Source organism: Sceloporus occidentalis, unplaced genomic scaffold, assembly GCF_023333645.1.
Source record: "Sceloporus occidentalis isolate IW3139 unplaced genomic scaffold, rSceOcc1.0.p SCAF_70, whole genome shotgun sequence".
Taxonomy (NCBI): domain Eukaryota; kingdom Metazoa; phylum Chordata; class Lepidosauria; order Squamata; family Phrynosomatidae; genus Sceloporus; species Sceloporus occidentalis.
This window is the reverse complement of record NW_028317050.1, coordinates 3,822,766-3,847,977: the sequence shown is the minus strand read 5'-3', so window position 1 is coordinate 3,847,977 and position 25,212 is coordinate 3,822,766. Positions and strand designations below refer to the sequence as shown.

Sequence of the window (25,212 nt, the reverse complement as noted above, 5' to 3'; positions counted from 1 at the left end):
TATGCCTTATGCACCCTGATACACCACTCCGTCCTCCCCAGACATGCCACACTGCCCTCCCCACATATGCCTTATATACCCTATATGCCTTATACCCCCAGATATGTCACTCCGTCATCCCCAGATATGCCTTATACCCCCCAGATATCTCAGTCCCCTCAGAGTCACAGACCCGTTCACATCACACTGACACCATACTTTTAAAAATAATCTTCACTGCCCCAAGATTTAGATTCCCCTTAGTTTGCCCCCCTTTACCTCTAACTGCACCTTAAAATTAACTTTATTAAATTAAATTAACCCTAAATACCCCATCAACCACAACTGCCCCTAAATTAACCCTAAACACCCCATCAACCACAACTGCCCCTAAATTAACCCTAAACACCCCATCAACCAGAACTGCCCCTAAATGAACCCTAAACACCGCATTAACCACAGCATCCCCTAAATTAACCCTAAAGACCCCATCAACCACAGCATCCCCTAAATTAACCCTAAACACCCCATTAACCACAGTTGCCCCTAAATTAACCCTAAACACCCCATTAAGCATAACTGCCCCTAAATTAACCCCCACCTCCCCTAACTTTCAGCAGCCCAAATATTAATTTCATACTTACAGTTAGATGAGTGTCACAGCCATGTGGTTCTGGGAGAAGGAAGGGGCGGGGCCAGTTGTCACAGTGATTACAGGGAGGGACTGGTAAGTAGGAACTGCTGCTGTGAGTCACTGAAACTGATTATATAATGATTCAACTAATCGATAATGAAATTCGTTGGCAACGATTTTCATTATCGATTTTATCGATTAGGTGTTACAGCCCTAATTGACACATAAGCACACTTACACATACATTCAGCACATATCCTGCTTCTCTTAGCCTCTCCCTCCACCAATCGAACTGAGCTCCAGCTTTCTTTCTGGTGCTTGCACACTGTGTGAGCAGCCTGGCTTTTACCACAGGATCAGGTAACATTGTGTTACACCCATTTGGGGGCATGTTGTCACCAATCACTTACATATTTCTCAAGTGTTTGCTTAATGAACCACAAATATTACATGTGCATCTCCAAAGTCTCCTGAAAAACACAATACCACGTGTGTGTTACATTAACCCCTTCAGTCCCCTATGGACGTACCTGTACGTCCATAAATGCATCTCAAAAAACCCCTATGGATGTACCGGTACGTCCTGACCTTCTTGCAGCAGCAGGGACACATCCTTGCCGCCGCAGGGACACATCCTTGCCACTACACCCTAGACTCCCCCCTGTCAGCATTGCCGGCTTTCTGCTTCTCGATCTCCTGTAACAGCTGCCAGCGCGAATGCTGGAAAACGGTTACTATTAAATCCCCGATCACACGATCAAGCATTCCCTTCCAGGTCATGTCACCGCGGATATCACCCGGAAGTTCATCGGAGGACAGGATATCCCCTGCAGGGTCTGTATAGATCGGTGAAGGGGGGTTGCAAGGAGGAGAAAAAAAGAAAAAAAAGTGTTAGTGATTTTTTTTAACAATAAAAATAATCACTAAAACAATAAAATAAATATATTTTTTTTTTCAAAAACAATAAAGTGAGCTAAGTGATGTAATTGTGACATCACTGGCATTAATAACATGTTTAAGAGGTCCCTAAGAGGACCTCTAACCATACTGCACTGATATCAATGCAATGAAAAAAAAATAATACAAAAAATAAAATATATAAAAAAGATAATAATAATAATAATAATAATAATAATAATAATGAAAAACCCTTACATCCCATTGCCCTAACACAACATCTAAAGGGTATAACCCTCCTGCCCCCGTTCAAAACCCCCAAACCCGTTAAGCCATAAGTATAAAAAATACTACCCTATAGGGTACTATATTATTATTATTATCTTTTATTTATATAACGCTAACAGCTTACACAGCGCTTAATACAATACAAGGGGTATAACAAGACAAGAATTGACAGACTAAGACAAACCAATACATTAGGTGGAGAGAGCCCTGCTCGCAAGCTTACAATCTTGAGGGAATGGGGTGACAAACATAAGGCACAGAGAAAGGATGAGAGGTAGTGTGGTGGTTGTATCAATGACAAGGAAGTTCTAGCAGTTAAGATGGTATACTTCTCTGAAGAAGTGGGTTTTGAGATGTTTCTTGAATGTCGAGAGGGAGGGTGAATGCTGAAGGTGCGTTGGTAGATTCCAGAGATATGGGGAACAGTAGCGTACCTAGCGGGGGGCGGGGGGGGCGGTCCGCACCGGGTGCCGCTGATCAGGGGGGTGCCAACTTGCCGGCACCCGGCACCCCTCCAGAGACGGACAGTAATGTCCGCCGCTGGAGGAGAAGGCTCGCAAGTGAGCGGTATCGGAGGTCTTTAAGAGACCTCCGGCTCCCTTGAGTGATTTTAAGCCGGTTCCCTTGAACCGGCTTAAAATTACTCAAGGGAGCCGGAGGTCTGTTAAAGACCTCCGATATCGCTCCCTCGCGATCCACGCGGCAACTGCTGCTGTGCGCCGGGGTTTGTTGTCAGATCCCGGCGCACAACACTGAAGCCGCGCCCACAGTGCCCTCTGACCCGGAAGAAGACAAAAGAAGAGGAGTGAAGAAGACAGAAGAAGAGGAGCGAAGAGGAAGAAAAGGAGCTTACTGCTGTAAGAAGAAAAGAGGAAAGGTAGGAAATCATTCAGTGAGGGTGGATTGGTATGTGTGGAATCTGTGGATTGGTAAGTGTGGAATCTGTGGATTGGTAAATGTGGATTGGGAAGTGTGGATTGGTAAATGTGGATTGGTATGTGTGGAATCTGTGGATTGGTATGTGTGGATTGGTATGCGTGGAATCTGTGGATTGGTATGTGTGGAATCTGTGGATTGGTAAATGTGGATTGGTATGTGTGGAATCTGTGGATTGGTATGTGTGGAATCTGTGGATTGGTATGTGTGGATTGGTATGTGTGGAATCTGTGGATTGGTATGTTTGGAATCTGTGGATTGGTATGTGTGGAATCTGTGGATTGGTATGTGTGGAATCTGTGGATTGGTATGTGTGGATTGGTATGTGTGGAATCTGTGGATTGGTAAATGTGGATTGGGAAGTGTGGATTGGTAAATGTGGACTGGTATGTGTGGAATCTGTGGATTGGTATGTGTGGAATCTGTGGATTGGTATGTGTGGATTGGTATGTGTGGAATCTGTGGATTGGTATGTGTGGATTGGTATGCGTGGAATCTGTGGATTGGTATGTGTGGAATCTGTGGATTGGTAAATGTGGATTGGTATGTGTGGAATCTGTGGATTGGTATGTGTGGAATCTGTGGATTGGTATGTGTGGATTGGTATGCGTGGAATCTGTGGATTGGTATGTGTGGATTGGTATGTGTGGAATCTGTGGATTGGTATGTGTGGAATCTGTGGATTGGTATGTGTGGAATCTGTGGATTGGTATGTGTGGATTGGTATGTGTGGAATCTGTGGATTGGTAAGTGTGGATTGGTAAATGTGGATTGGGAAATGTGTGAGAGTGATGGGTGTTATGCTGTACCATTTCCAATGTCTTTTTCATTATATAATTATGCTCTAAAGTACATCATAACTCCCATCACTCTATACTGTTCCATACAGTGGCAGAGATGGAAGACAGAGGCCTTGCACCCCCACCGCAGGACTCCTGAAAGGTAAGTGAACTTCAAAGGGGGGAGAGGGTAGATAGGGAGAAGGGAGTGAGACGGGGGATAGGGGGTAGATAGGGAGAAGGGAGTGAGAAGGGGTAGATAGGGCAGAAGGGGGTGAGAATGGGTAGATAGGGAGAAAGGAGGGTAGCAAGAATATTGAAATAAAGAGTCAGAATGAGAGAGCGAAAATGAATGGATTAATGTGTGGATGAATTGTTTGAATGAGTGAGAGAATTACAGAATTTGTTAGAATGCATCAATGAATATGTGTAAATAATTTGTGTGAAAGAATAAATGATTGTGTGAATGAATTGTGTGAATGAAAGTGAATTAGTGAGTGACTGTAAAAGTGTTTGTGTTAATCATAGGTGTATAGTTGATTTGTCAAAAAGGCAAAGATAAGCATTTATGGGACAAAAATGGCACAGGCAAGGTGTTTGTGGGACAAAGATGGCACAGGTAGCGTGTTCATGGGACAAAGATGGCGTACACTCGGCTGTTTGGGAACAATGCTGACTCATGCTGGGCTGTTTGGGGGCAAAGATGGCACGTCCTATGTGTGTGTAATTTGGGTGCTGGTCAGGTTCTATGTGGACAATGTGGACACTGTTTTTTTTGGAGGGTTATTAAAGAAAGCACTATTATATGTTCAGTAAATGTTATTTAAACGTATTTATTTTACTTATAAGTTATTAATTTATTTTTTCAGATTTCTTGTTGTTTACAGTTGAAATACAGTTTACAAATTGGTGCAATAAATATTCTTAACATAATTTTGTAGATGTCTTTACATTTGGTGGGGGGTGCCACTTACAGGATCCACCCCGGGTGCCAAATACTCTAGGTACGCCCCTGATGGGGAAATATTGTAGATGGGAAAAGGAAGAGGTAATAAGTGAGGAGGAGAGCCTTGGCCCATGGGAAGAACGTAGGGATCGAGTAGGAGAGTATTTGCTTGTAAGGGCAGAAATGTATGGAGGAACAGTATTATGGAGGTCCTTATGTTAGTACCAGGATTTTAAATGTAATTCTAAAGGTAATTGGGAGGCAGTAGAGGCTTTCACAGAGTGAGGAAGCAGAAGAGGAGCGGCGTGCAAGGAAGATAAGCCTAGCAGCAGCATTTAGGACAGACTGTAGAGGAGAGAGTCGAGACAGTGGAATGCCAACCAGAAGAGTGTTGTAATAGTCAAGACGGGAAATGATAAGTGAATGAACCAGAGTTTTTGTGGATTCTTGGGTGAGGAATGGGCGGATACGAGGTGCAAGCGGCAGGATCTGGCGAGGGACTGAATGCGAGAGATGAAGGAAAGGTTAGAGTCAGGGGAGGACTGGCAGGCCAAGGCCTGGGGGGCAAGTCTAGTCAACTGGCCCATTGCGCCACCAAAGCGGTTGCGAGCGACATTGAAAGCATCTGTCGTGCGGCAGTCACTCCACAGGCACCTAATGAAATCAAAGCGGCCGGCGTGCACGCACCACACCGCCCAATGGCTGTGACTTAGCTCTTCATCCCACCCCTTTTAAGACGTGGGACAAAGAGCTGAGGCACAGCCATTGGGTCTGACTGCCGCATGATGCAGGGGCGTACCAAGAGTATTTGGCACCTGTGGCATATACTGTATGTAGCACCCCCCCACACACACTTTAAAACTGCATAGTTTCTATAGTTAGGCAAACATTGACAGGGGTACAGCATAACTATTATATACTGAGGCACACATTGACGTCAATGCGTGCCTATCACTATACATTGAGCCAGACGCTGACAATACTGCACTACAACTCCTATCTCTATATACTAAGCCAAACATTGATGTGGTGTAGGCCTACCACGTCAGTGACTGGCTTAGTATATAGTAGGGATGCACCGAAATGAAAATTCTGGACCTAAACTGAAAATTCAGCATTCACTTGGCCAAAACCCCCCCCAAAAACAAAAAACTTTTAAAATACTTTATTAAAAGTAACTCACCAAAATTAGACAAAAAAAAAATCAACAACAATATTAATTAATATATATATATATATATATATATATATATATATATATATATATATATATATAATTAACAGCAATCACAATCCTATCATGCCCAGGTTCTAGCATGTGCTGGCTGACTTAGCATGATAGGAGTGTGATTGCTGTTTGCAATATATATATATATATATATATATATATATATAATTATTCTGTCCAATAAAAGTGTTGTTAACACACCAAAGTTGGACCAAAAAAAAAATTGATAACAGCAATCACACTCCTATCATGCCTAGGCAGCCAGTATATGCTGAAATCTGGGCATGAAAGGAATGTGATTACAGCCTCCCTATCACCCAACACTTACACATCCATGCTATCTGAAACCCTCATTCACAAACATTCAGCATAACACCCATCACTCTCACACACTATCCACTCTCCCTGAATCTTGTCCTACCTTTCTTCTGTCACTGTCACTTTTCCTCCTCCTCTTCGTTCTTCCTCTTCTTCTGTGTCCTGTCCTTCCGGTGCGGAAGATGGTGGGCGTGGCTTCAAATCCCGGTGCAGAGCCACAGTTGCCGCGCCAGCACCCCTCAGATGAGCGGCAGCCGGGGCGGGCCGACCCCCCCCCCCCCGCGCCAGGTACGCTACAGGCACGACGGCCGCATTCAATCCAGCCACAAACTAAGCGGCTGCGTTGAATATCCGTCTGCCGGCCATCCGGCCGTGTTGTTAATGGTGATAGAGAATTCAGGTAGTGGAGTGGAGAGGGAGGGAGGGAAGATATTGAGTTCAGTTTTAGAAAGATTAAGTTTCAGGTAGTGTTGTGACATCCATGAAGAAATAGCAGACAAGCAATTGGTAATACGGGACATGAGAGATGGAGAGAGAGCAGGAGAAGACAGGTAGGTAGGTAGGTATATGTAAGGGATGGATATGGCCCTCTAGAAAAAAATAAAAAAAAACAACTAAGGATGTGGGGTATTTCCATAATCAGGAGATGCAGCTAAACAATTTTGACCTGGTTTCTCTGCCGTAACACATACCCTGTGTGAAAAAATCTACACAGAAGTGTTGGTGGAAAAAAGCGCAGGAAATCATTTTTGTGGCCACTTTTGACAGTGATTGGTGGCCAAATAGATGTCTGAAGAGTGCCCAAATACCCCTAATATGATAGTCTGGGTTGTCTGCTTTATAGAAATATATACTTTTGTGGGTATTTTTGCTTTATTTGTTTAAAATTAGAGTTGCAATCCCATCATACCTAATGTAAAAATTATACGGCTTTATAAAGAATAATATACACCTTATAGTATGTTCCCTATAAGCAGAGGCGTATCTACTGAAAATAGCGCCTATGGCAAGCACTGAAATTGCTGCTGCCCATATATATATATATATATATATATATATATATATATATATATATATATATATATTGTGACAAACCCTATAGCATGAGGGCCATACATGTCACTTTTAGGGGTCCTAAGCACAGTCCTCTAGGGCAATCAGAGTCAGGAACAGCAGCTTTGAACAAAACAGCACTTTATTTTAACCGCTTAAACCCCAAAAACCAAATCATAAAAAGAAAACCTAGCTCCCAATTGGAGCCCTCTCTAACTGAACTATGCTGGTCCAGACTGACCAGCCTAATGACCCACTTCCTCAACCTCCCAGCCAGACCCAGCTACGCCAGGCTCTGGAAAACCTCCCCCAGACAGCACACAAAATGTCTAGGCAGGTATTGTTTCACTTGACTCAGGGATGGTCTTCTTGTTCAGGGCCTCTCCTTGCCCCTGGGAGTGCAGGGAACTTCCTCTTCCCCCAACAGTCTCTGAGTATCAGGCTCCAGGGGTTTTTAATGCCCAGCACCTGTGTCTGATGCCGGCCTCATAGAAATCCCGTACTGGATCCTGCAGACTTCTAGCCTCCTGGAAAAGCCGGCATGGATATTCCACAGAATGGGGGAATGGAGCATTGGCCCACCCTGCTCTCCAATTGCTCCACCCCAGGGACCCATATGTATAATATGCATAGCAGCTGTACTCAGATGCCATGCTAATCATCTCCCTGGGGTTCACAATCTCACAATATATATATGTAACCCCTCAAGGGATTTTAGTGATTGCTGCTGTGTCACTGACTCACCTGCAGTTCTTATGGAGTGACCAGCAGATGGCGAACTGCAAAGCACATGGGTGAGGTACAAAAGGGGCCATTGGAGTTTGGAGAGGGGAGTTGAGAGTTGGATGCCAGAGGTGAAGGACCCTTGCTGAGAGAGAGAAGGAGAGTGAGAGAGGCCTAGGACCAGAGGCCTGCTTGAAATCCATGCTCAGAGTAGTGATGGGAAGTTCGGATCATTAAAGTGAATCGGATCATTTCGATTCGTTCACTGAAATGATCCGATTCATGATCCGGATCTTCGGATCACTCAGTGTGCCTGCACAGAGTTACTGTTTTCCGGTAACTCCGTGCAGGCACACTAACGATTGGCCCCGCCCCTTTCATTATGAATCCTCCCCCCTGCTTCCAGTGATGTCAATGAAGGCAGAGAGTCGTTCAAAGATTCGGATCTTACAGGGATCCGAATCTTACAGTGATCCGGATCACTGTAAGATCCAGATCATTGTAAGATCCGGATCTTTGAACGACTCGCTGCCTTCATTGGCATTCTAATCATTCAGAGAATATCACCATACTGTTATAAATAATACATTAATAATCACTGCTCCCAGGATTTACATTCCCCTTTACCTGCAACTGCACCTTAAGCTAACTTTATTAAATTAATTAAATTAACCCTCACCATTAAATTAACCCTAAACACCCCATCAACCATGACTGCCCCAAAAAATTAACCCTTAACACCCCATCAACCATGACTGCCCCTAAAATTAACCCTTAACACCCCATTAACCATAACTGCCCCCAAATTAACCCTAAACACCCCGTTAAGCATAACTGCCCACAAATTAACCCTAAACACCCCATTAAGCATAACTGCCCCCAAATTAACCCTAAACACCCCATTAAGCATAACTGCCCCCAAATTAACACTAAACACCCCGTTAAGCATAACTGCCCCCAAATTAACCCTAAACACCTCATTAAGCTTAAATGCCCCTAAATTAACACTAAAGACCCCATTAAGCATAACTACCTCCAAATTAACCCTAAACACCTCATTAAGCATAACTGCCCCTAAATTAACACTAAAGATTTAGGTGCATAACTGCCCCTAAATTATCCCTAAACACCCCATTAAGCGTAACTGCCCCTAAATTAACACTAAAGACCCCATCAACCATACCAATTTATTAGGTAATTTATCTGGAGTAAAATTGAATAAATGCAAAAGCCAGCTCACCTCCCTATATATTCATCTGCACGGATCCGCACGGACTTGATGCGTGGAATGAACACAAAAAAAACAAAGGGATCGATCCAGCATTTGAAAAAAAAAACCTTCCAGCTTTATTTTACTTAATGATTAAAAAGCATAGTTCACACCTGTGCATCCAGTACACAGGAAACCCCAAAACTGATACCTGTATACCAATGGGACTTAACATTAAACAGGAATTATTGTTACATTATGATTAAGATTTATTTGATACAATTTTGTCTTGGTCAAATCAGGTATTTTTATTTAAAAATTATTTAAGATTATTATGTAAGTGGTAAATATTACCTATATGTTTATGCACCTCCCTGTGATATTAAAGCACTGTGAGCAGGTTAAAAAACACACAATATACATGTAATAGCCTCATTGACATATATACATATTATTTGTGGATCAATAGTGTTTATATATTTGCTGTAGGTTGTGTTGCCGTGCTCACGCTGTTTACATTAGTCTTTTTCATCTTATTGCATCTAATTGTTTTGTAATTGGATTTTAATTGCACATGTGTTGATGACGAGTAATCTCACCACTCCCCCATTTTGTTGCCTTACTTAAGGGAAACAAATTCAGTGGTGAGTTATCTGTGATAAAGAGCGGGGTACCGCTTGAAACGCGTCAGATTTGGGGTTTCCTGTGTACTGGATGCACAGGTGTGAACTATGCTTTTTAATCATTAAGTAAAATAAAGCTGGAAGGTTTTTTTTTTCAAATGCTGGATCGATCCCTTTGTTTTTTTTGAATTTATCTGGAGTACATGCAATTAATTTAGGGGCAGTTATGGTTAATGGAGTATTTAGGGTTAATTTCAGGGGCCGTTATGGTTAATGGGGTCTTTAGGATAAATTTCAGGGGCCGTTATGGTTAATGGGATCTTTACGGTTAATTTCAGGGGCAGTTATGGTTGATGGGGTATAAGGGTTAATTTTATGCTGATGACTGAGGGTTAATTTAATTAATTTAATAAAGTTAACTGTAGGTGCAGTTATAGGTAAAGGGGGGGCAAACTCAGGGGAATCTAAATCCTGGGGACAGTGTGAACATTATTAATGTATTTATTTATAAAAGTATGGTATCAGTAATATTCTCTGAATGATTCGAATCTCTGTAAGATTCGGATCCTTGTAAGATCCGGATCATTCGACTCTTCGGATCATTCGACTCTTTGAACGACTCTCTGACTCTATGAGTCATCGTTCCTGTGTGAATTAATGAGCTGTAACCTGACCCCAGAGTCTGTGTCTGAGTGCTCTGCAGATGACTCACAGCTCTAGGATCAGGTTACAGCTGCATGATTCACAGACTGAACCGCTACAAATGAATCGTTCAGTCTAGTGAACCGATTCATCCGGATCACTAAAAAGAACCGGATCAAATGAACGATTCGTTCATGATCCGGACATCACTAGCTCAGAGGAGAGTTGCAGCATCCTGGCAGAATCTTCCAGCAGACAGAGATACAGTGCTGTTTGCAGCAGAGTTGGCAGTGAAGAAGATAAAGGCTGAACTGCCCTGATTGCAGGGGGTAGAGTGGTAAGCCTAAAACCTCTCCCCCTGTCTCCACAACAGGGCACCCTGAATTCAGCCACACACCAATAAAAGCTCTTGATCTCCAGTCCGACTGACATCCTGAAGTTTCCAATACAATTCAACCCATACTGTGGAGTAAGTTACTCATGGGGCCCCAACTGTGTTATGTGCACCAACTAAAGGTACCCAGCGGCCACTAGGGCGAATATTAGGTTGGGCCGCAGTGATTGTTGTGGGTGGGTGAACCTTGTATTGTATATTTCATTTCTGTATATTTTATTCTACTATATTTCATGTTTTTTCTGTTGCATTCATGCATAGTGTTTTGCTGTGCAATACAAAGTTAATTTTAAGTTAGCCCTGTGTCAGTTTTATTAATCACTCGGCTATGTTCCCAGCGGGAGCTCATATCCATACCCTGGATGCTCCGTTGGGTGGAGGCACTGCCACAGTTATGTATCCCAACTCCCAGGTAGCGGAGGCTCAGGATTGGCCTGCAGAGCACAAAGAGGTAACTGGGATAAATGACCACAGAGATATTTGTGGGTCTACCCAAAAACCCGTTACATATATATATTAGTCCCTGCTGCCCATAGCAGGTATAGATCAACACACAAACCCAGATCAATTGAAATTCACTTGTGAGCTCAGCACTGAAGGAATATATACCCTCTCCCCCCCTACCGACTATATACCCTCTCCCCCCCACCCACTATATATCCTCTCCCCCCCAACCCACTATATATCCTCCCCCCAACCACTATATACCCTCTCCCCCCACCTAGCCACTATATACCCTCCCCCCTACCCACTATATACCCTCCCCCCCACCCACTATATACCCTCCCCCCTACCCACTAGGGTAGGAATATGGTAGAGAAATATGATGTCATATTACGGCGCTCAGCATGAAATGGCGGCGCCGAGCGGTTGCTAGGCACCCCTCTCTCTCCTCTGCATCCAAAAAAAAAAAAAGGCGTTTGAAAGCCGCTCACTGGCTCCCCCTTCAAATGGCGCCTATGGCACGAGCCATAGGTGCCATACCCTAGATACGCCTCTGCCTATAAGTGCTGGGAAAGTATGGAAAATCTATATAAATTAGGTATTTCTGAAATCAGGACACCTGAATTGATAAATTTGGAGGGGAATTTTCATCACTTTACCTAATTTTGTGATGATTCAGAGGGGAAAATATATAAAATTATTTACTAAATTTCTCATCCTAAATTTTCAGCAAATTATCTTTATTATTATTATTGTATCAAAAGAAAGCCCTCTCTCCTTGAAAAAACAATATATAGTTTACATGGGAAACACTATCCACAGGAAAGAAGACTAATCGCTTAACTGACATACCGCAAAAATGGCAAAATTGCTCTGGAATTTGAGGTACCAAAAACCCCTGGGACTGAAGGGGTTAAATAATCAATGTAATGTAACATACATGTGGTATTGTGTTATTCATAAAGCAAACACTTGTGTTCATTAAGCAAACACTTGAGAAATATGTAATCATGTAACCTGATGCTATAGTTGCGTGACAAAAAATGTTTTTGCTAACAAAAACCCTATATATTTCACGTAATAAAAGAAAATTGTGTTATTACCAATTTTCAGTATATGTTTACAAAAAATACTTAAATCTACACATATTCAACAAAAATATACTTACGGGAAGTATTTAAAAAAAAACAAAAAACATTTATTTTAAGAAACCTCATGCATTTTGGAAGTTTTATAAGATAAAATGAACTTAAGGATAACTCCCTTGTTCCACGATGCACCATTTGCCTCAAAAATATAAAGGTCAAATGAAAGAATGTGGAAATTGTTGAAAATGTGCTGGCCTCTCTTTTTGCAGATGATAAAAAGGTATGCAGCTGGTCAGACATTAATTGAGGAACAAGCCAATTGGCAAGTGATTAAAATAAGAGGTATGGTTGAAAGTATGTCAGCTCCTGTTTAATATTGAAAAATAATGCATTTGGGATGTGAAATTCCCATGGCAGCATATAGCACTGGGAACACTGTTCTGTTAGTGACAACAATTATTTCTGAGGACTTAAAAGTAAGAAGGCAATGCAATTAAGCCGAGTATTGCAGAGTATGCGGTGATACCTTTTTTTGGACTAACATAACATTTAAAAGACAAGCTTTCGAGAGTTATCCTCCCTTCATCAGGTCCGAAGCAATACTGATCAACATGATAGAGGTTAGAACTTAAAACAAGTGATGGTATTAGAGAAGGGGAGGGGGGTTGAGTGGGGTGTCATAAACAATAGGTCTGGAGGTGAGAAACGCAGAGAGGTAGAGAGATAACCAAGGGACAGAACAAATAAACCTAGGGAAACCAATAACCACAGTAAAACATCAAAGATAATAACAGCAATTACACACACATTGGATGACTAGATGAAGTTCATATGAAGTTCTGGTAGTGTGTAAGGAAACCAGAATCCACATTAAGTCCCTAAAAATACCAGGTACGTCATCCCCAAAAACCGCCCCCACATGGCCACAAGCATGGTGATCGCGGGGGGTGCTGCTGCTGATGTGTGCCCAGGAGTCTGGGCAGACCAGCACAGCCACTCAGAGCCCACCCCCGAGCCTGTGATCACTCCCACGGAGTGCAATCGCCACAGGCAGCTTCAGGGAAGGGGGTTGTGTGTTGATTGGCACAACACCCCCCTGCTGCCTGATCGCTCCATGAGAGCGTCAGTGCAGCGTTAACCCCATCAGTGCCATGATTGCGGCATTTTAGGGGTTAATTCCCATTTTGTATGGGCTCTGCGGCTGGTGGTCTGCCTGGAAGCCCATGCAGACCAGCAACAGCAAAAACGAGCCCCCACAAGCCCTTTGATCAGTCCTGTAGGACTGATCAAAGAGACTCCTCCCCTGCAATCTCCGGTCTACGGGAGATTGTGTCCCAGCTGCCAGAGGCAGCTTCAGGGACAGGGAGACAGGGTTCTTTGGTCTCCACATGAGTGTGGAGACCAGCCCCCACCCCCTACCTTGCTCAATTAACCCCTACCCCCCTTTCTCAATTAACCCCTTCAATGCTGCGATTGTGTATGACCCCCATCGCAGCATTGCAGGGGTTAATATTAGTCCCTACAAGCTTGTGGGGACTAAATATCAGTCAATGCTGTGCTTCAATGGAGCATCAGCATTGAAAGAGTTTAAAAAAAAATGTAAAAAAAAAAAATTATAAAAAAAATAAAATAACAGCACTGACCTGAAAGTCCAGGGTGCTTCCAGGTCAAATGCTGGGCTGGGCTGATGATGATCGTGATCGGATCATTATGCCAGCCCATGGATGACCCTGCCCTACAAAGAGAGAGGGGTCATCTAGGGTAATTATGAAAAAACACAAATTATTAATAAAAAAAACCCCAAAAACATAATTATTACCTGATCACTTGTAGGTGACATTTTAAGTCGCTGATCGGTCTCCCTGATTGATGCCAGCGGCCTAAACCTGTCACTTACAATTTAAAAATTGAAATGCGCATGTTCCAGTTTTGACTCCACAATGTCTGAGAAACATGACTTATCTATGCATGTGGAGTATTGCTGTACTCAGGGGGTGTTACTGAACACAAATCAAGACCTATTTTGTTTTTTCACACATCTACTCAGAAAAATAATCATGGTGAATCCACAAAGTGGATGTGAAAATGTTTTTCTTTTTTTGTTAGACTAAATTTGGAAGGCGCTGGTGTGGAAACAGCTGCATGGGACTACGGCCCCAGGGCCGTAGGAACCCTCCCTCAATAGGAACGCCGCAAATGCGGCCCGCGAGACCTCGAGGTGCAGCCCGCATAAGATCGGCAGCCAAGGCAACCGATCTTACGTGGTCCGCACCTCGAGCCCTGCTACAACAAGAGCCCTGCTACTTACCTGTGGGAGGGTCTTCTGTACTGCACAGAGGAAGCGGAACCCAGCAGAGTTCACGTGACATAACATCACATCCTGCTTCCTCGGTGAAGTACCAGAGAACGCAGAGGGAGGCCGCGCCCCCTGCTGAAGTCTGTGAGTGGCATCGAGGAGCTGCAGTGCAGGTAAGGGGGTGGGTAGGGTCTTTGATGTGTAAATGCTGGAACCTAGGCATGATGGGACTGTGATTGCTGTTAGCAATCACACTCCTATCATGCCAAGTCAGCCAGTACATGCTGAAACCTAGCTAGCTGCCCCCCTTGTGTATTGATGCTGCCAGCAATATGGGGTCTGCACATCACTTACAGCCACCCTGTACCAGCATGTACTGGCTGCCTGGGTATGATAGGAGTGTGATTGCTGTTAGCAATCACACTCCTATCATGCCAAGTCATATTGCTAATTTTTTTTGTCCAATTGTGGTGTGTTACCTACTTTTATAAAAAATTGAGTTTTTAGAGTTTTTATTATTATTTTTAAAGGTGGGGGTCATTTTCGGTTCTGGCTAAGTGAACCGTGAATGTTTTGGTCCAGAATTTTCATTTTGGTGCATCCCTAGAATAAATAGAACTGTTTCATTTGTAATTATCCTGAGTCCTGAATTTGTAGTCACAAAACTTTCTAGGCCCAAAAATCAGTGAGAGGAAAAGTAAAGGTTTTGTGTCATTTACTTTATTTTAATCTGTATATTTTATTAAAGGCCATATTTTCTCACAGTGAAAAATGAGTGCGGCCTGCGCACGTATACAATTCTGATGAAGTGGCCCACTGCAGAAAAAACTTGGACACCCCTTGGGTAGACAGAGAGAAGGGGGGGTAGGGAGGGGGTAGCTAGTGAGAAGGGGGGGTAGGGAGGGTAGCTAGTGAGAAGGGGGGGGTAGGAAGAGGGTAGCTAGTGAGAAGGGGGTAGGAAGAGGGTAGCTAGTGAGAAGGGGGGGTAGGGAGGGGGTAGCTAGTGAGAAGGGGGCGGTAGGGAGAGGGTAGCTAGTGAGAAGGGGGCGGTAGGGAGAGGGTAGCTAATGAGAAGGGGGCGATAGGGAGAGGGTAGATAGTGTGAGAAGGGAGGGTAGGGAGAGGGTAGATAGTGTGAGAAGGGAGGGGGTAGATAGTGTGAGAAGGGAGGGTAGGGAGGGGGAGTAAGAAAGTGTGAGAGGGGGAGAGGGGGTAGATAGTGTGAGAGATGGGGAGAAAGTGGGGATCTGATGGGGGAAAATGCTGCTCCCCCCAGATTTTTAGGGGTTCCTACGCCCATGTGTCTACGTGTCAAAATTCCATGTTTGAAAACTGAAATGCCCATGTTCCAATTTTGAACCCACAGTGCCAAAGAGACATGCCCTACCCATGTATATAGGGTATTCCTGTACTCAGGGGGTGTTTCTAAATACAAATCACAAGTTGTTTCAGCCATTTTATGTACCCAGGGAAATAAAAAATAACTGAAATACTGTGTTCGGATTAAATGGGTTTGTTAAAAATGAAAAAAATGAAATTTTACTGCAGTGTTTAGGACAGACTGGCACTAAAAAGTGTTAAAATGCCCCAAGTAAAATACTTTGGGATGTCATCTTTCAAAAAATATATACTTTTGTTGAGCAGTTTTTATTTTTCTGGCCACCATTGGGGCGCAACTCCCAGGATACCACATTTAAAAAAAATCTTGTTTAGAAACAGTGATGCGGGTCATTTATATTTAACCCTGTAACTGCCAAAATAAATGAAAATACCAGGCATATGAGGTGTTTCCAAAAACAGGACAAATACCCAAATACACTTTTGGAGTTTTTTCCCATTTGCACTGGTTATATTAAGTTTTTATAGGTGAAACTGTGAAAATATTTCCTTTTTTTTTCCTAATTTCCCCCACATTTTTAGATATTTGTCATACTTAATGATGGTTTATATATATATATATATATATATAATTATTATTTCAATAGAAAGCCCTACTTGTGCTGAAAAAAAACAATATATGATTTGTGTGGGTGCACTAATTGATGAGAGAATTTACAGTTGAAGAAAGACATAGCAAAAACACAAAAACGGCTCCGGTCCTTTAGCGCCACCATAGTATCAAAATCCCGGTCCTGAAGGGGTTAAAGACTGACTCTATTAACCTGTACCACTTCCAGTAGTTTGTTAGTCCACTTGTCTAAAAGAAAAACTTCCTTACAGTATGTCTAAACCTCTGGTTATGGCCCACTGTATCACCTCCTCTGAAATATCCATTCATACTATACTGTATTTGCTCAATTATAAAACGAACCTGATTATAAGACGACCTTCCCAAATTTGAATGTTAATTTAGGAAAAAAAAGAAAGTTTTACTAGTAAATATTAATTCACAAGTAAACTATTTTTTTAATATTTAATAAAAACTATGATTGAGAAAAATGCATTAATTGTTTTTATGTCCTTTTATTTGCCAAACTGCCCCCCCCCCCGTCATGCACATCTGCCCCAGTTATGGACATCTGCCCCCCGGCTTGCCACTCAGATATGCCTTGTAGCCCCTATATGCCACTCTGCCCCCCAGATATGCCTTATACCCCTATATACCACTCTGGCTTCCTAAGATGCCACTCTGTCCCCCCCAGATATGCCTGGGGGGGCAGAGTGGCATATACGGGGGTATATGCCACTCTGCCCCCCCAGACATACCAATGCATCCCCGGACTTATCCCCCATGCTTCAGACTCCCTGGTGTCTAGTGGGGGCAGCCGGTGAACATCTGCGTGATGCACGTAAACAACCTCTGCTGCTACCTGGCACTTCCGCAGGGACTTCTACGACTGAGTACCAGAAGGTCATGTCACGCCGGCGCTCCGTCATAGAAGCCCTGGCTGAAGTGTCGGGCAGGATCGGAGACTCACCAGCTGCCAGAGAGGAGGATTCAGGTCCCTCCACTCTGGGATATGGTGAGCATCTGCGAGATGCATGCAGACAACCTCCAGTGCTGCCCGGCACTGCTGGGGCTTCTATGATGGAGCACCAGAAGGTCATGTCATGCCAGAGAGGAGGATCCAGGTCCCCTGCAGTGCTGCGGGTGATCTGGATCTTAGTCTTGTAGTTAGACCTCTGTTTGAGGCCTGATTATAAGACAACCTTGAATATAAAAGACGAGGAGTATTTTTCAGAGCATTTGCTCTGAATAAAACTTGTCTTATATTCAAGCAAATATGGTACTTTGTTCTATTTATGCATTTATATGTTTCTATCATATCTCTTCTTTCTCCTAACCTCCAAGCTATAAATTTAGAAATCCTTGTCTTTCCTGATATTTTTTTTTATGCTAGCGTCATTTTAAGTGATTTTCACTCCTAAAAAGGAAATATACCATCAACCACAGGTGACAGCAGCTACCTGGTTAAATTGTATAAACACACAAGAATGAGGGCCTCTTCTCCTTCTGTACCAGTATGTCTGCCAGTTTCAAAAGTTTATTATTGTTTTTCCAATTGCATTTATTACTTCTTTTTTAGTTATGTCTTTCTTTTTTAGTTATTGATATTTCTAAGATATATTTTTGTATATCTGTATCTGAACTTATAGATTTTAAACTATAAAGATTTTAAACTATGTGAGTTCTGCTTGGCTTTTGCAGTTGCATTTAGCTTGGACAAACCATTGAATCTGAGCTGGGGCGAATCTTACGGCCATCTCGTAAGTGACATCTCTAAGTGAGGAGTTACAAGCAAAGAAGGAGTTAAAAAGCAAGTAGGGTAAAGTAATTCCATGTATATATTTATATATATTTTGTTGTCTTACATTAGTAGGCATGTTGGATAATGCCACTCTTGGAGCAAGCTCCCCAGGGGACGTACCGCTGTTGCAAGTGTGAGCAGGTTGCTGGAATGTACTGTACTAGATCTAAAGAGGCAACTGGCAACACTGAGGGACATAGGCAACATGGAGAGGACCTTACTGCTTACAGAGCAGGCATTGGCTGGGGCCAGTGCAGAGGGGGGTAGAGATGGGCAAGAAGAGGTCTCGAGGGCAGAGAGCTGGGTTAGTTGTGTAAGGGGCAGCAGGTGCTGGAGAGCTAGGGAGGTTTGTTGTGGGCTAGATCACCCCAACATGTTTCCCAGTTTGTGCGAAGATGCTGGGGAGACCAGCTTAGAGGAAGCATTTCTGGGGCAGGCTGACTCTCCTAGCAGCCAGGAGAATAGCCTCTCCAGCATAGTGGGGAGCCAGAAGGCTAGGAAGGCTAGACAGGTGCTGGTGGTAGGGGATTCAATTATAAGAAAGGTTGATAGGACCCCGAATGCTGAACCGTATGCGGTCTCCCAGGTGTTCGGGTTTGACATATTGCGGACCGTGTAGACAGATTGTTGGGAGGGGCTGGAGATGATCCAGCGGTCTTAGTACATGTTGGTACAAACGATATAGTTAAGGGCAGGTGGGGGGTCCTTAAAAATTATTTTAGCGCACCAGGTCAGAAACTTAGGCAAAGGACCGCCAAGGTAATGTTCTCTGGGATATTACCAGTACCACGTGCTACTTCAATGCGTGGCTAAGAGTGTGATGTAAGAAAGAGGGATTTGGGTTTTTGGAGAACTGGGCAGACTTTGCAGTCGGCTACAGACTCTACAACAGGGATAGACTGCACCTCAATGAAGAGAGGGCTACAGTTCTAGGGGAGAGGATGGCTAGAGGAATTGAGGATCTTTTAAACTAGGTTCTGGGGGGAGGATAAAGATAGAAATGAAGTGCTAGCTAGAGTAGACTGGGAAGGGGGTATAGCTATGGGAAAAGGAGGTGAGAGCAGTGGTGGGGTTAGCACAGACAATATAGAGCTGCATAGTACAAAACCTGCAGTCAAGAATTACTTGTCAACTGATAAACCAGAAATGGGTAGTAACCTTAAATGTCTTTTAGCAAATACGAGAAGCTTGGCAAACAAAATGGGTGAGTTGGAAATATTGGAAAGTGATGTACAATATGACTTGATCGGTATCATGGAAACGTGGTGGGATGATACGCATGACTGGTCAGTAAATTTACAAGGATATTCACTTTTTAAAAGAGACAGAGTAAATAGAAAAGGTGGAGGGATTTGTTAATATGCAAACCCTTAACTAAAGCCCAGATTAACCTAGATAGTAAAAAAGAGTCACACATTACTTGTGGATGTATGCTACAAGCCACCCAACATTAGCAATGACGGGGAAGATCAGCTGCTATTTCAAATTGAAAAGGCTGCAAATAGAAATGAAGTTTTAATCATGAGAGACTTTAATTACCCAGATATAGATTGGAAGGGCAGCAAGTTTCTGAACCTGCTTTAGGCTAGGTTTCCACTTGGTTTTTTTTAGCTAAAAACGCCCATAAAAACGCCAATAGCGCCACCTGGCGTTTTTTTAGTGAAAAAACGTTGCAGCCAGATGTTAGCTGTTCTTCAATAGGAAATCGCAGAATGCCATATCCACTTGGCGTTTTTTTGTTTGGCGTTTTTTCAGTCCTCTTTGGCGTTTTTCTGCTTTTTTGGGCTCTGTGGCAGTTTTTCAAAATCGCAGCATGTTGACACTCTGGCGTTTTTTGCAAGGAAATCTTGGCGTTTTTCTCCAATAGAAGTCTATGGGGGAGAAAAAACGCCATGAAAAAGCCATGTGGGTTTATTGCCTTGGCGTTTTTTATGGCGTTTTTTCCACAGTTACAATGCAGGGGATGGACCCAGTATCTGTGTGTCCTACGAGAAATAGGCTGGAAACAAACAGTTTCACACAAAACAAAGTTCATATTGAATTTTACGCCATTTGGAACAAACATGCCATTACAAACAAACATGCCCGACTGGATCCTGCGTGCCAAAAGCAACAGCAAACAATTTGCACCATCATTTGGGGCCAATCTTCCTAGAGGAGCAGACATTCGGAATAAAGCAGGCCTTACAAACCACAGAAAAGTGACAAAAGGGTCCGCCGGGGCGTTTAAGTAGAACTCTACCAAGTAAATGACATCAGGGGGCAGATACTTGCCATTTATCCTAATCCCTTTTAGTTGGGTGAAACTTCTAACTTGTAAAGGCTGGAAAAACTGCCTAAGGTCAAAAAAAGCAATTTCCACAGAAAACCCAAGTGGAAACCTAGCCTCATGACCAATTTATGTCGCAATTGGTAGAGACCCCCAACCAGAATTTATAAATGATCTCCCAAGCTGCATTGAGAGCCATGCCACAGTTTTTGCTGAGGACACAAAATTAGGCAGGGTAATTCAGATTAATCTTGATGTTTCTTCTTTGCAGGAAGATTTAGACAGAGTTGTGGAATGGGCGTGCAAGTGGCAGATGAGCTTCAATATAAAAAAATGCAAAGTTAATAATGCAACCTATTCTTTAAATGGAATATCCTTGAGAAAAACTACCAATGAGAAGGACTTGACAACAGTGCGCAATGCCAGCAAGCAGCTGCAAGGGCCAATAAGGTTTTGGCATGCATAAAAAGAGGTATTGATTCAAGGGAGGAGGATATTATCTTGCCCCTTTACAGGTCATTGGTAAGACCTCACCTCACTTTACGCGGTAGAATTCTGGGCACCGGTCCTTAAAAAAGACATTATGGATCTAGAAAAAGTGCAAATGAAGGCTACAAAATTAATAAGGGGACTGGGAGATGCTAGTTATGAAGAGAGACTAAAAAAGTTAAAATGATATACGCTAAAAAAAACGGCGTCTCAGAGGGGATATAATAACATTATATAAACATATGCAGGGCCAATATAACAAGCTCTTCAGTGACCTGTTCATTAACAGAAATGTACAAAGAACAAAAGGTCACCCTCTGAGACTGGAAGAGCGCAGGTTTCATAGATGACAAAGGAAGGGATTCTTTATAGTGAGGACAATAAAGGTATGGATTTTACTGCTGTGACAGAATGACATACAGGGCCCCAAGGTAGTCAGAGATGGCTCCAGCCTGGCTGCCAAACAGGCAGGAACTCCATTGTGTAAACTAATCCCATTAACAGGATTGCTGCAAGGGGATGATTCAGTAGCTAAAGGGGATTAAAGGTTGGGTTGTCTACATGTACCTGTTTATCAATGTTAATTTATGTTAATTAAGTTCTGTGGCTATATGAATTTATGTTTTACAAGAATAAACTGTTCATTCCTGCTGTAGTCAGTTCAAGGTAGTTGTGTCTACTTATTGGGTACACATAGCAGGATTCCAAGGTGTGCATGGTGCTGGAAGTTATTCCGGGGACAACAGGAGGATACATGTGGGTGATCTCTGGGAGTTACTACAGCTCTCTTGGTGAACCCGTTACATTGGTTGCAGCGGCGGGAACCTCCTTGCAAAAGTCCCAGCGGAGTACCAGCGGAGTACCAGCGGGTATACCAGCAGCAAGCTAAAGATGGTTCCAGCACTACAGGACGTGTTGGTGCGTGAGTTACTTTGTTTTGTGAGTTACATAAATGCCTGGATGGAGGCTCTCAGAGTGGACCAGGGTGTCCGGGGAATAGTCCTCCCATCCTCCAAGGAATGGTACGTGCTACAACTAGATTGACGAATGCAGTTCCTGGGAGAAAAGCCCCAAAAGGACTTGGTGGCTGAGTTGGAGAAGTTGCTTCCACTTGAAATGACTGTGGATTGTGAATACCGGGCCCTGTATTGGCAGGCCGCACAGTGGTGTCCAGAGCTGAAGGATGACTACCTGGCAGAATGGATCCTGGAGCAGGCCTACCGAGAAATCTTTGACCATGCTCAGCAGTCTGCCCTAGAGGAGGTGGATCCTGTGAGTATTGTGCCTTCACCAGAAACACAAACAGCCGAGCAGAGCACAGCTGACCTCTGTCCACTCCCTTCCCTCACCCCAGACACTTTGCCCTATTCCCTGCAATATGGCCCGGTAACTGACCGAGACCCCCCCTGTATGTCCCAGCCAGATCCTCCAGCTGAACTGCTGGCATCGAGGCAGAGTGCTGCTGGCCTCTGCCCACCCTTTCCCCTTGTTCCAAAGCCTGACCGCAGCAACCAAGGAGGGTCTGGTCAGGCAGCCCCAGAGTTGGTGGTGCCCCTGGACTTTACAAATACAGCTGAAGCGCTGCCCTCGGGACAGAGTGGCGCTGGCCTTTGCCCGCTCCCCTCTGTGACCCCAGCTCCATTGGCTTTACCCCCGCAATATTGCCCAGAGGTGGTGATTTCTATGGATCCTGTACCCCCAGCAGAAGTGTTGGCAATGGGAAAGAGGCAGATTGACATCTCTCCCCAGCAGATGGAGCATACAGGAGGGGAAGCATGTGGCTTCCCTCCGCTCACAGTGTGCGGCTGGGTGAGTACTGCTCTTTTGTTAAATTGTTTTGGGGAGTACCAATTTGTGGCTGGCAGTGGTGGTCCAGATATACAGACTGACTTCGGAATCAAACCGTGTAAGGTCTTATCAGATGTCAGTCTTCCCCAGAAAAAGGAGATATGTGATGGAGTGTGTGACGGAACGGTCCATCACTGGGGCCCCTGGAGAGGACTGAAAGCAAGCCTGCTACCCACAGATTATGGACCCTGTCTCCCTGCCCTGGCGAGTGGGACTGTTGTCCTCGTCTGGGACCCGAACTCCCCAGTATCTAAATGCACCCCGGTACTGGGTAGTGGGACAGGTGCCTCTTGCCAGCCCCCTGTATCCACAACTCTAGGAGCGACGGAGCTGTGCTCCCCGACTGAACTGGTTGCAGACCCAGTTGGGGTCTGGCCCCAGTTCAGTTAAACTGAAGCTGCCACACTCTTGACCATTCTTTACATAAATTATCTGCCATTTGAGTTTTCACCTGGAATGTGTACCCTGTTGGAGACCTGTGTATCATCTGCAAGCAGACATAGATTGCCATTAAGACCTTTAATATTAATTATAAAAAATATTAAAAACTAAGGGTCCAAAACTGATCCCTGATGTACCCCTCTAGTAGTAGCAGGCAGAAGGTTGTAGTTAATGGTGCCTATTATCACTAAACCACTGCCTTATCTATTCATTTATTTTTATTTATAAGTCTTCTATGGGAAACAGTGTCCAATGCTTTACTCAAATCTAGATAGGCTATATCAACAGCTCCTCCCTGGTCCATTATCTTATAACATAACTGACTACCACACATCCCTAACGGAAATATTGCTCTTGCTGCAAAGTTTGTCTCTATGCAGGACAATGCCTGATTAAAACCATTGCAGTAAGGCTTTGAAAATAAGGAATGCAGTTGGATATATCTTGGATACCTTTCACGTGGTGAACTTATATCAGCCTTACTTACAATGTAACCCCATCATTAATGTAGAAATGAGAGTGAAACCTGAGGCCCCAACAGGTCTCTGTCACCTTAACGGAAGTAATACAGTGGAATAATTTAAAATGTACAGCACTTTGTTTTTGCACTTATCTATTCTACCTGCCTGAGGGTCGTGTTGGTAGCAAGCCAAGAAACGGTTCTGACAACAAAAATGGAGGGCAATGTGCACCATATTTTTGGTTATTAAGTGCCAGCATTTAAGGATAGCACAGACCATCCCACACTGGAAACAGCTGATATTATAATTTATAGGAGCAACCAGTAAGACTTTCATTATAAGGTAAAACACGCACAGGTTGAGAAATTATACAGACTTAACACACTCATACATGTGCATGCATATCCTTCATGGGGCACTCTTATTTCATTTAAACTGCATTCTTTATCCTACAAGCCAATATTGTAACGCATGCAAATCTTACTTACATATATGAGGCCAGAATAGTAACGATCCTTGAGGTTGTGAAGAACAGATGCCTCATTCAAGCAGGTTAGTTCTGCCATGTCTTCAACCTTGGTAAACTTGGGTGGGTTCATCTTCTGAATGTCATCTTTGTTGACCACCACCTTTTTGCCGTTTTCCACTAGCTCTACGACCACCTCATCACCACGCTCCTCCTTCATGCTAGCTGCTTCAAATCCATGCTTTTCTGAGGGAACCCATACCTGCCTTTTTGCCGTCCAGTCGGCTTGATTGGCAGTGCTACTCATAGGGTTGCGATCTACAAATAGATAGCGCTCTGCATCATCTGTGTATGAACTTCGAGATGACATCTTATCAGACGCTAACAAAATGCCTACAAAAAAAAATATTCATTTACACAGAGAACTGTATAACAACTGATACAGATGTAAATTCTACATATAATCTAAAAAAGTTAACGCGGATTGTATGCATTTCTTTAAACAAGTTAAATGGTAACCACTTCACATTATCACACTATAATTAATGCCAACATTTACTAAATACTACAAATTGGACTGTTGAAAGCTATGGAAGTTTGTGTTGTAAAACCATAGCTATGGAAGAAGCCAAAAACAGTAGAAGGGCATTATATCAAAAAGTTATTTGAACATTTTTTTTTTCTTTTCTTAAGCGGTGACCCTCTGAGTGGCAGAAAGATTTTAAGAAGTCTGCACGATGGACGCAGACAACCCCCGCTGCTAACCGCACCTCCTCCCGGCTGCAGCGGAAGTTGTCTACACGAATCGCGTAGAGCTCTACACGCTGCCCGGACTAAGCACCGGGGACTCAGAAGCACCGGTAAGTTGGAGGGGGGGGGCATAACACAGGAGGATCCAGGTCCCCTGCATCGCTGCGGGGGATCTGGATATAAATATAATATTAAAAAACAAATTACTTGTCACTCTAAAAACGTGATATATTAACTGAGTTGTCTCTGTGGGCTACAATA

General features: G+C 43.5%; 1 protein-coding gene across 1 annotated transcript in view; it reads right to left on the bottom strand.

Annotated features, from left to right (window-relative positions):
• Positions 1-24,571, bottom strand: part of LOC149286350 (myosin-10-like) — a 222,921-nt gene extending 198,350 nt beyond the window's left edge. Inside the window, exon 1 of the mRNA XM_089494253.1 lies at positions 24,224-24,571. Coding sequence (XP_089350379.1) covers positions 24,224-24,571 — 348 coding nt within the window. The remainder of the gene's footprint in view (positions 1-24,223) is intronic.
• Positions 24,572-25,212: the final 641 nt, after the last annotated feature.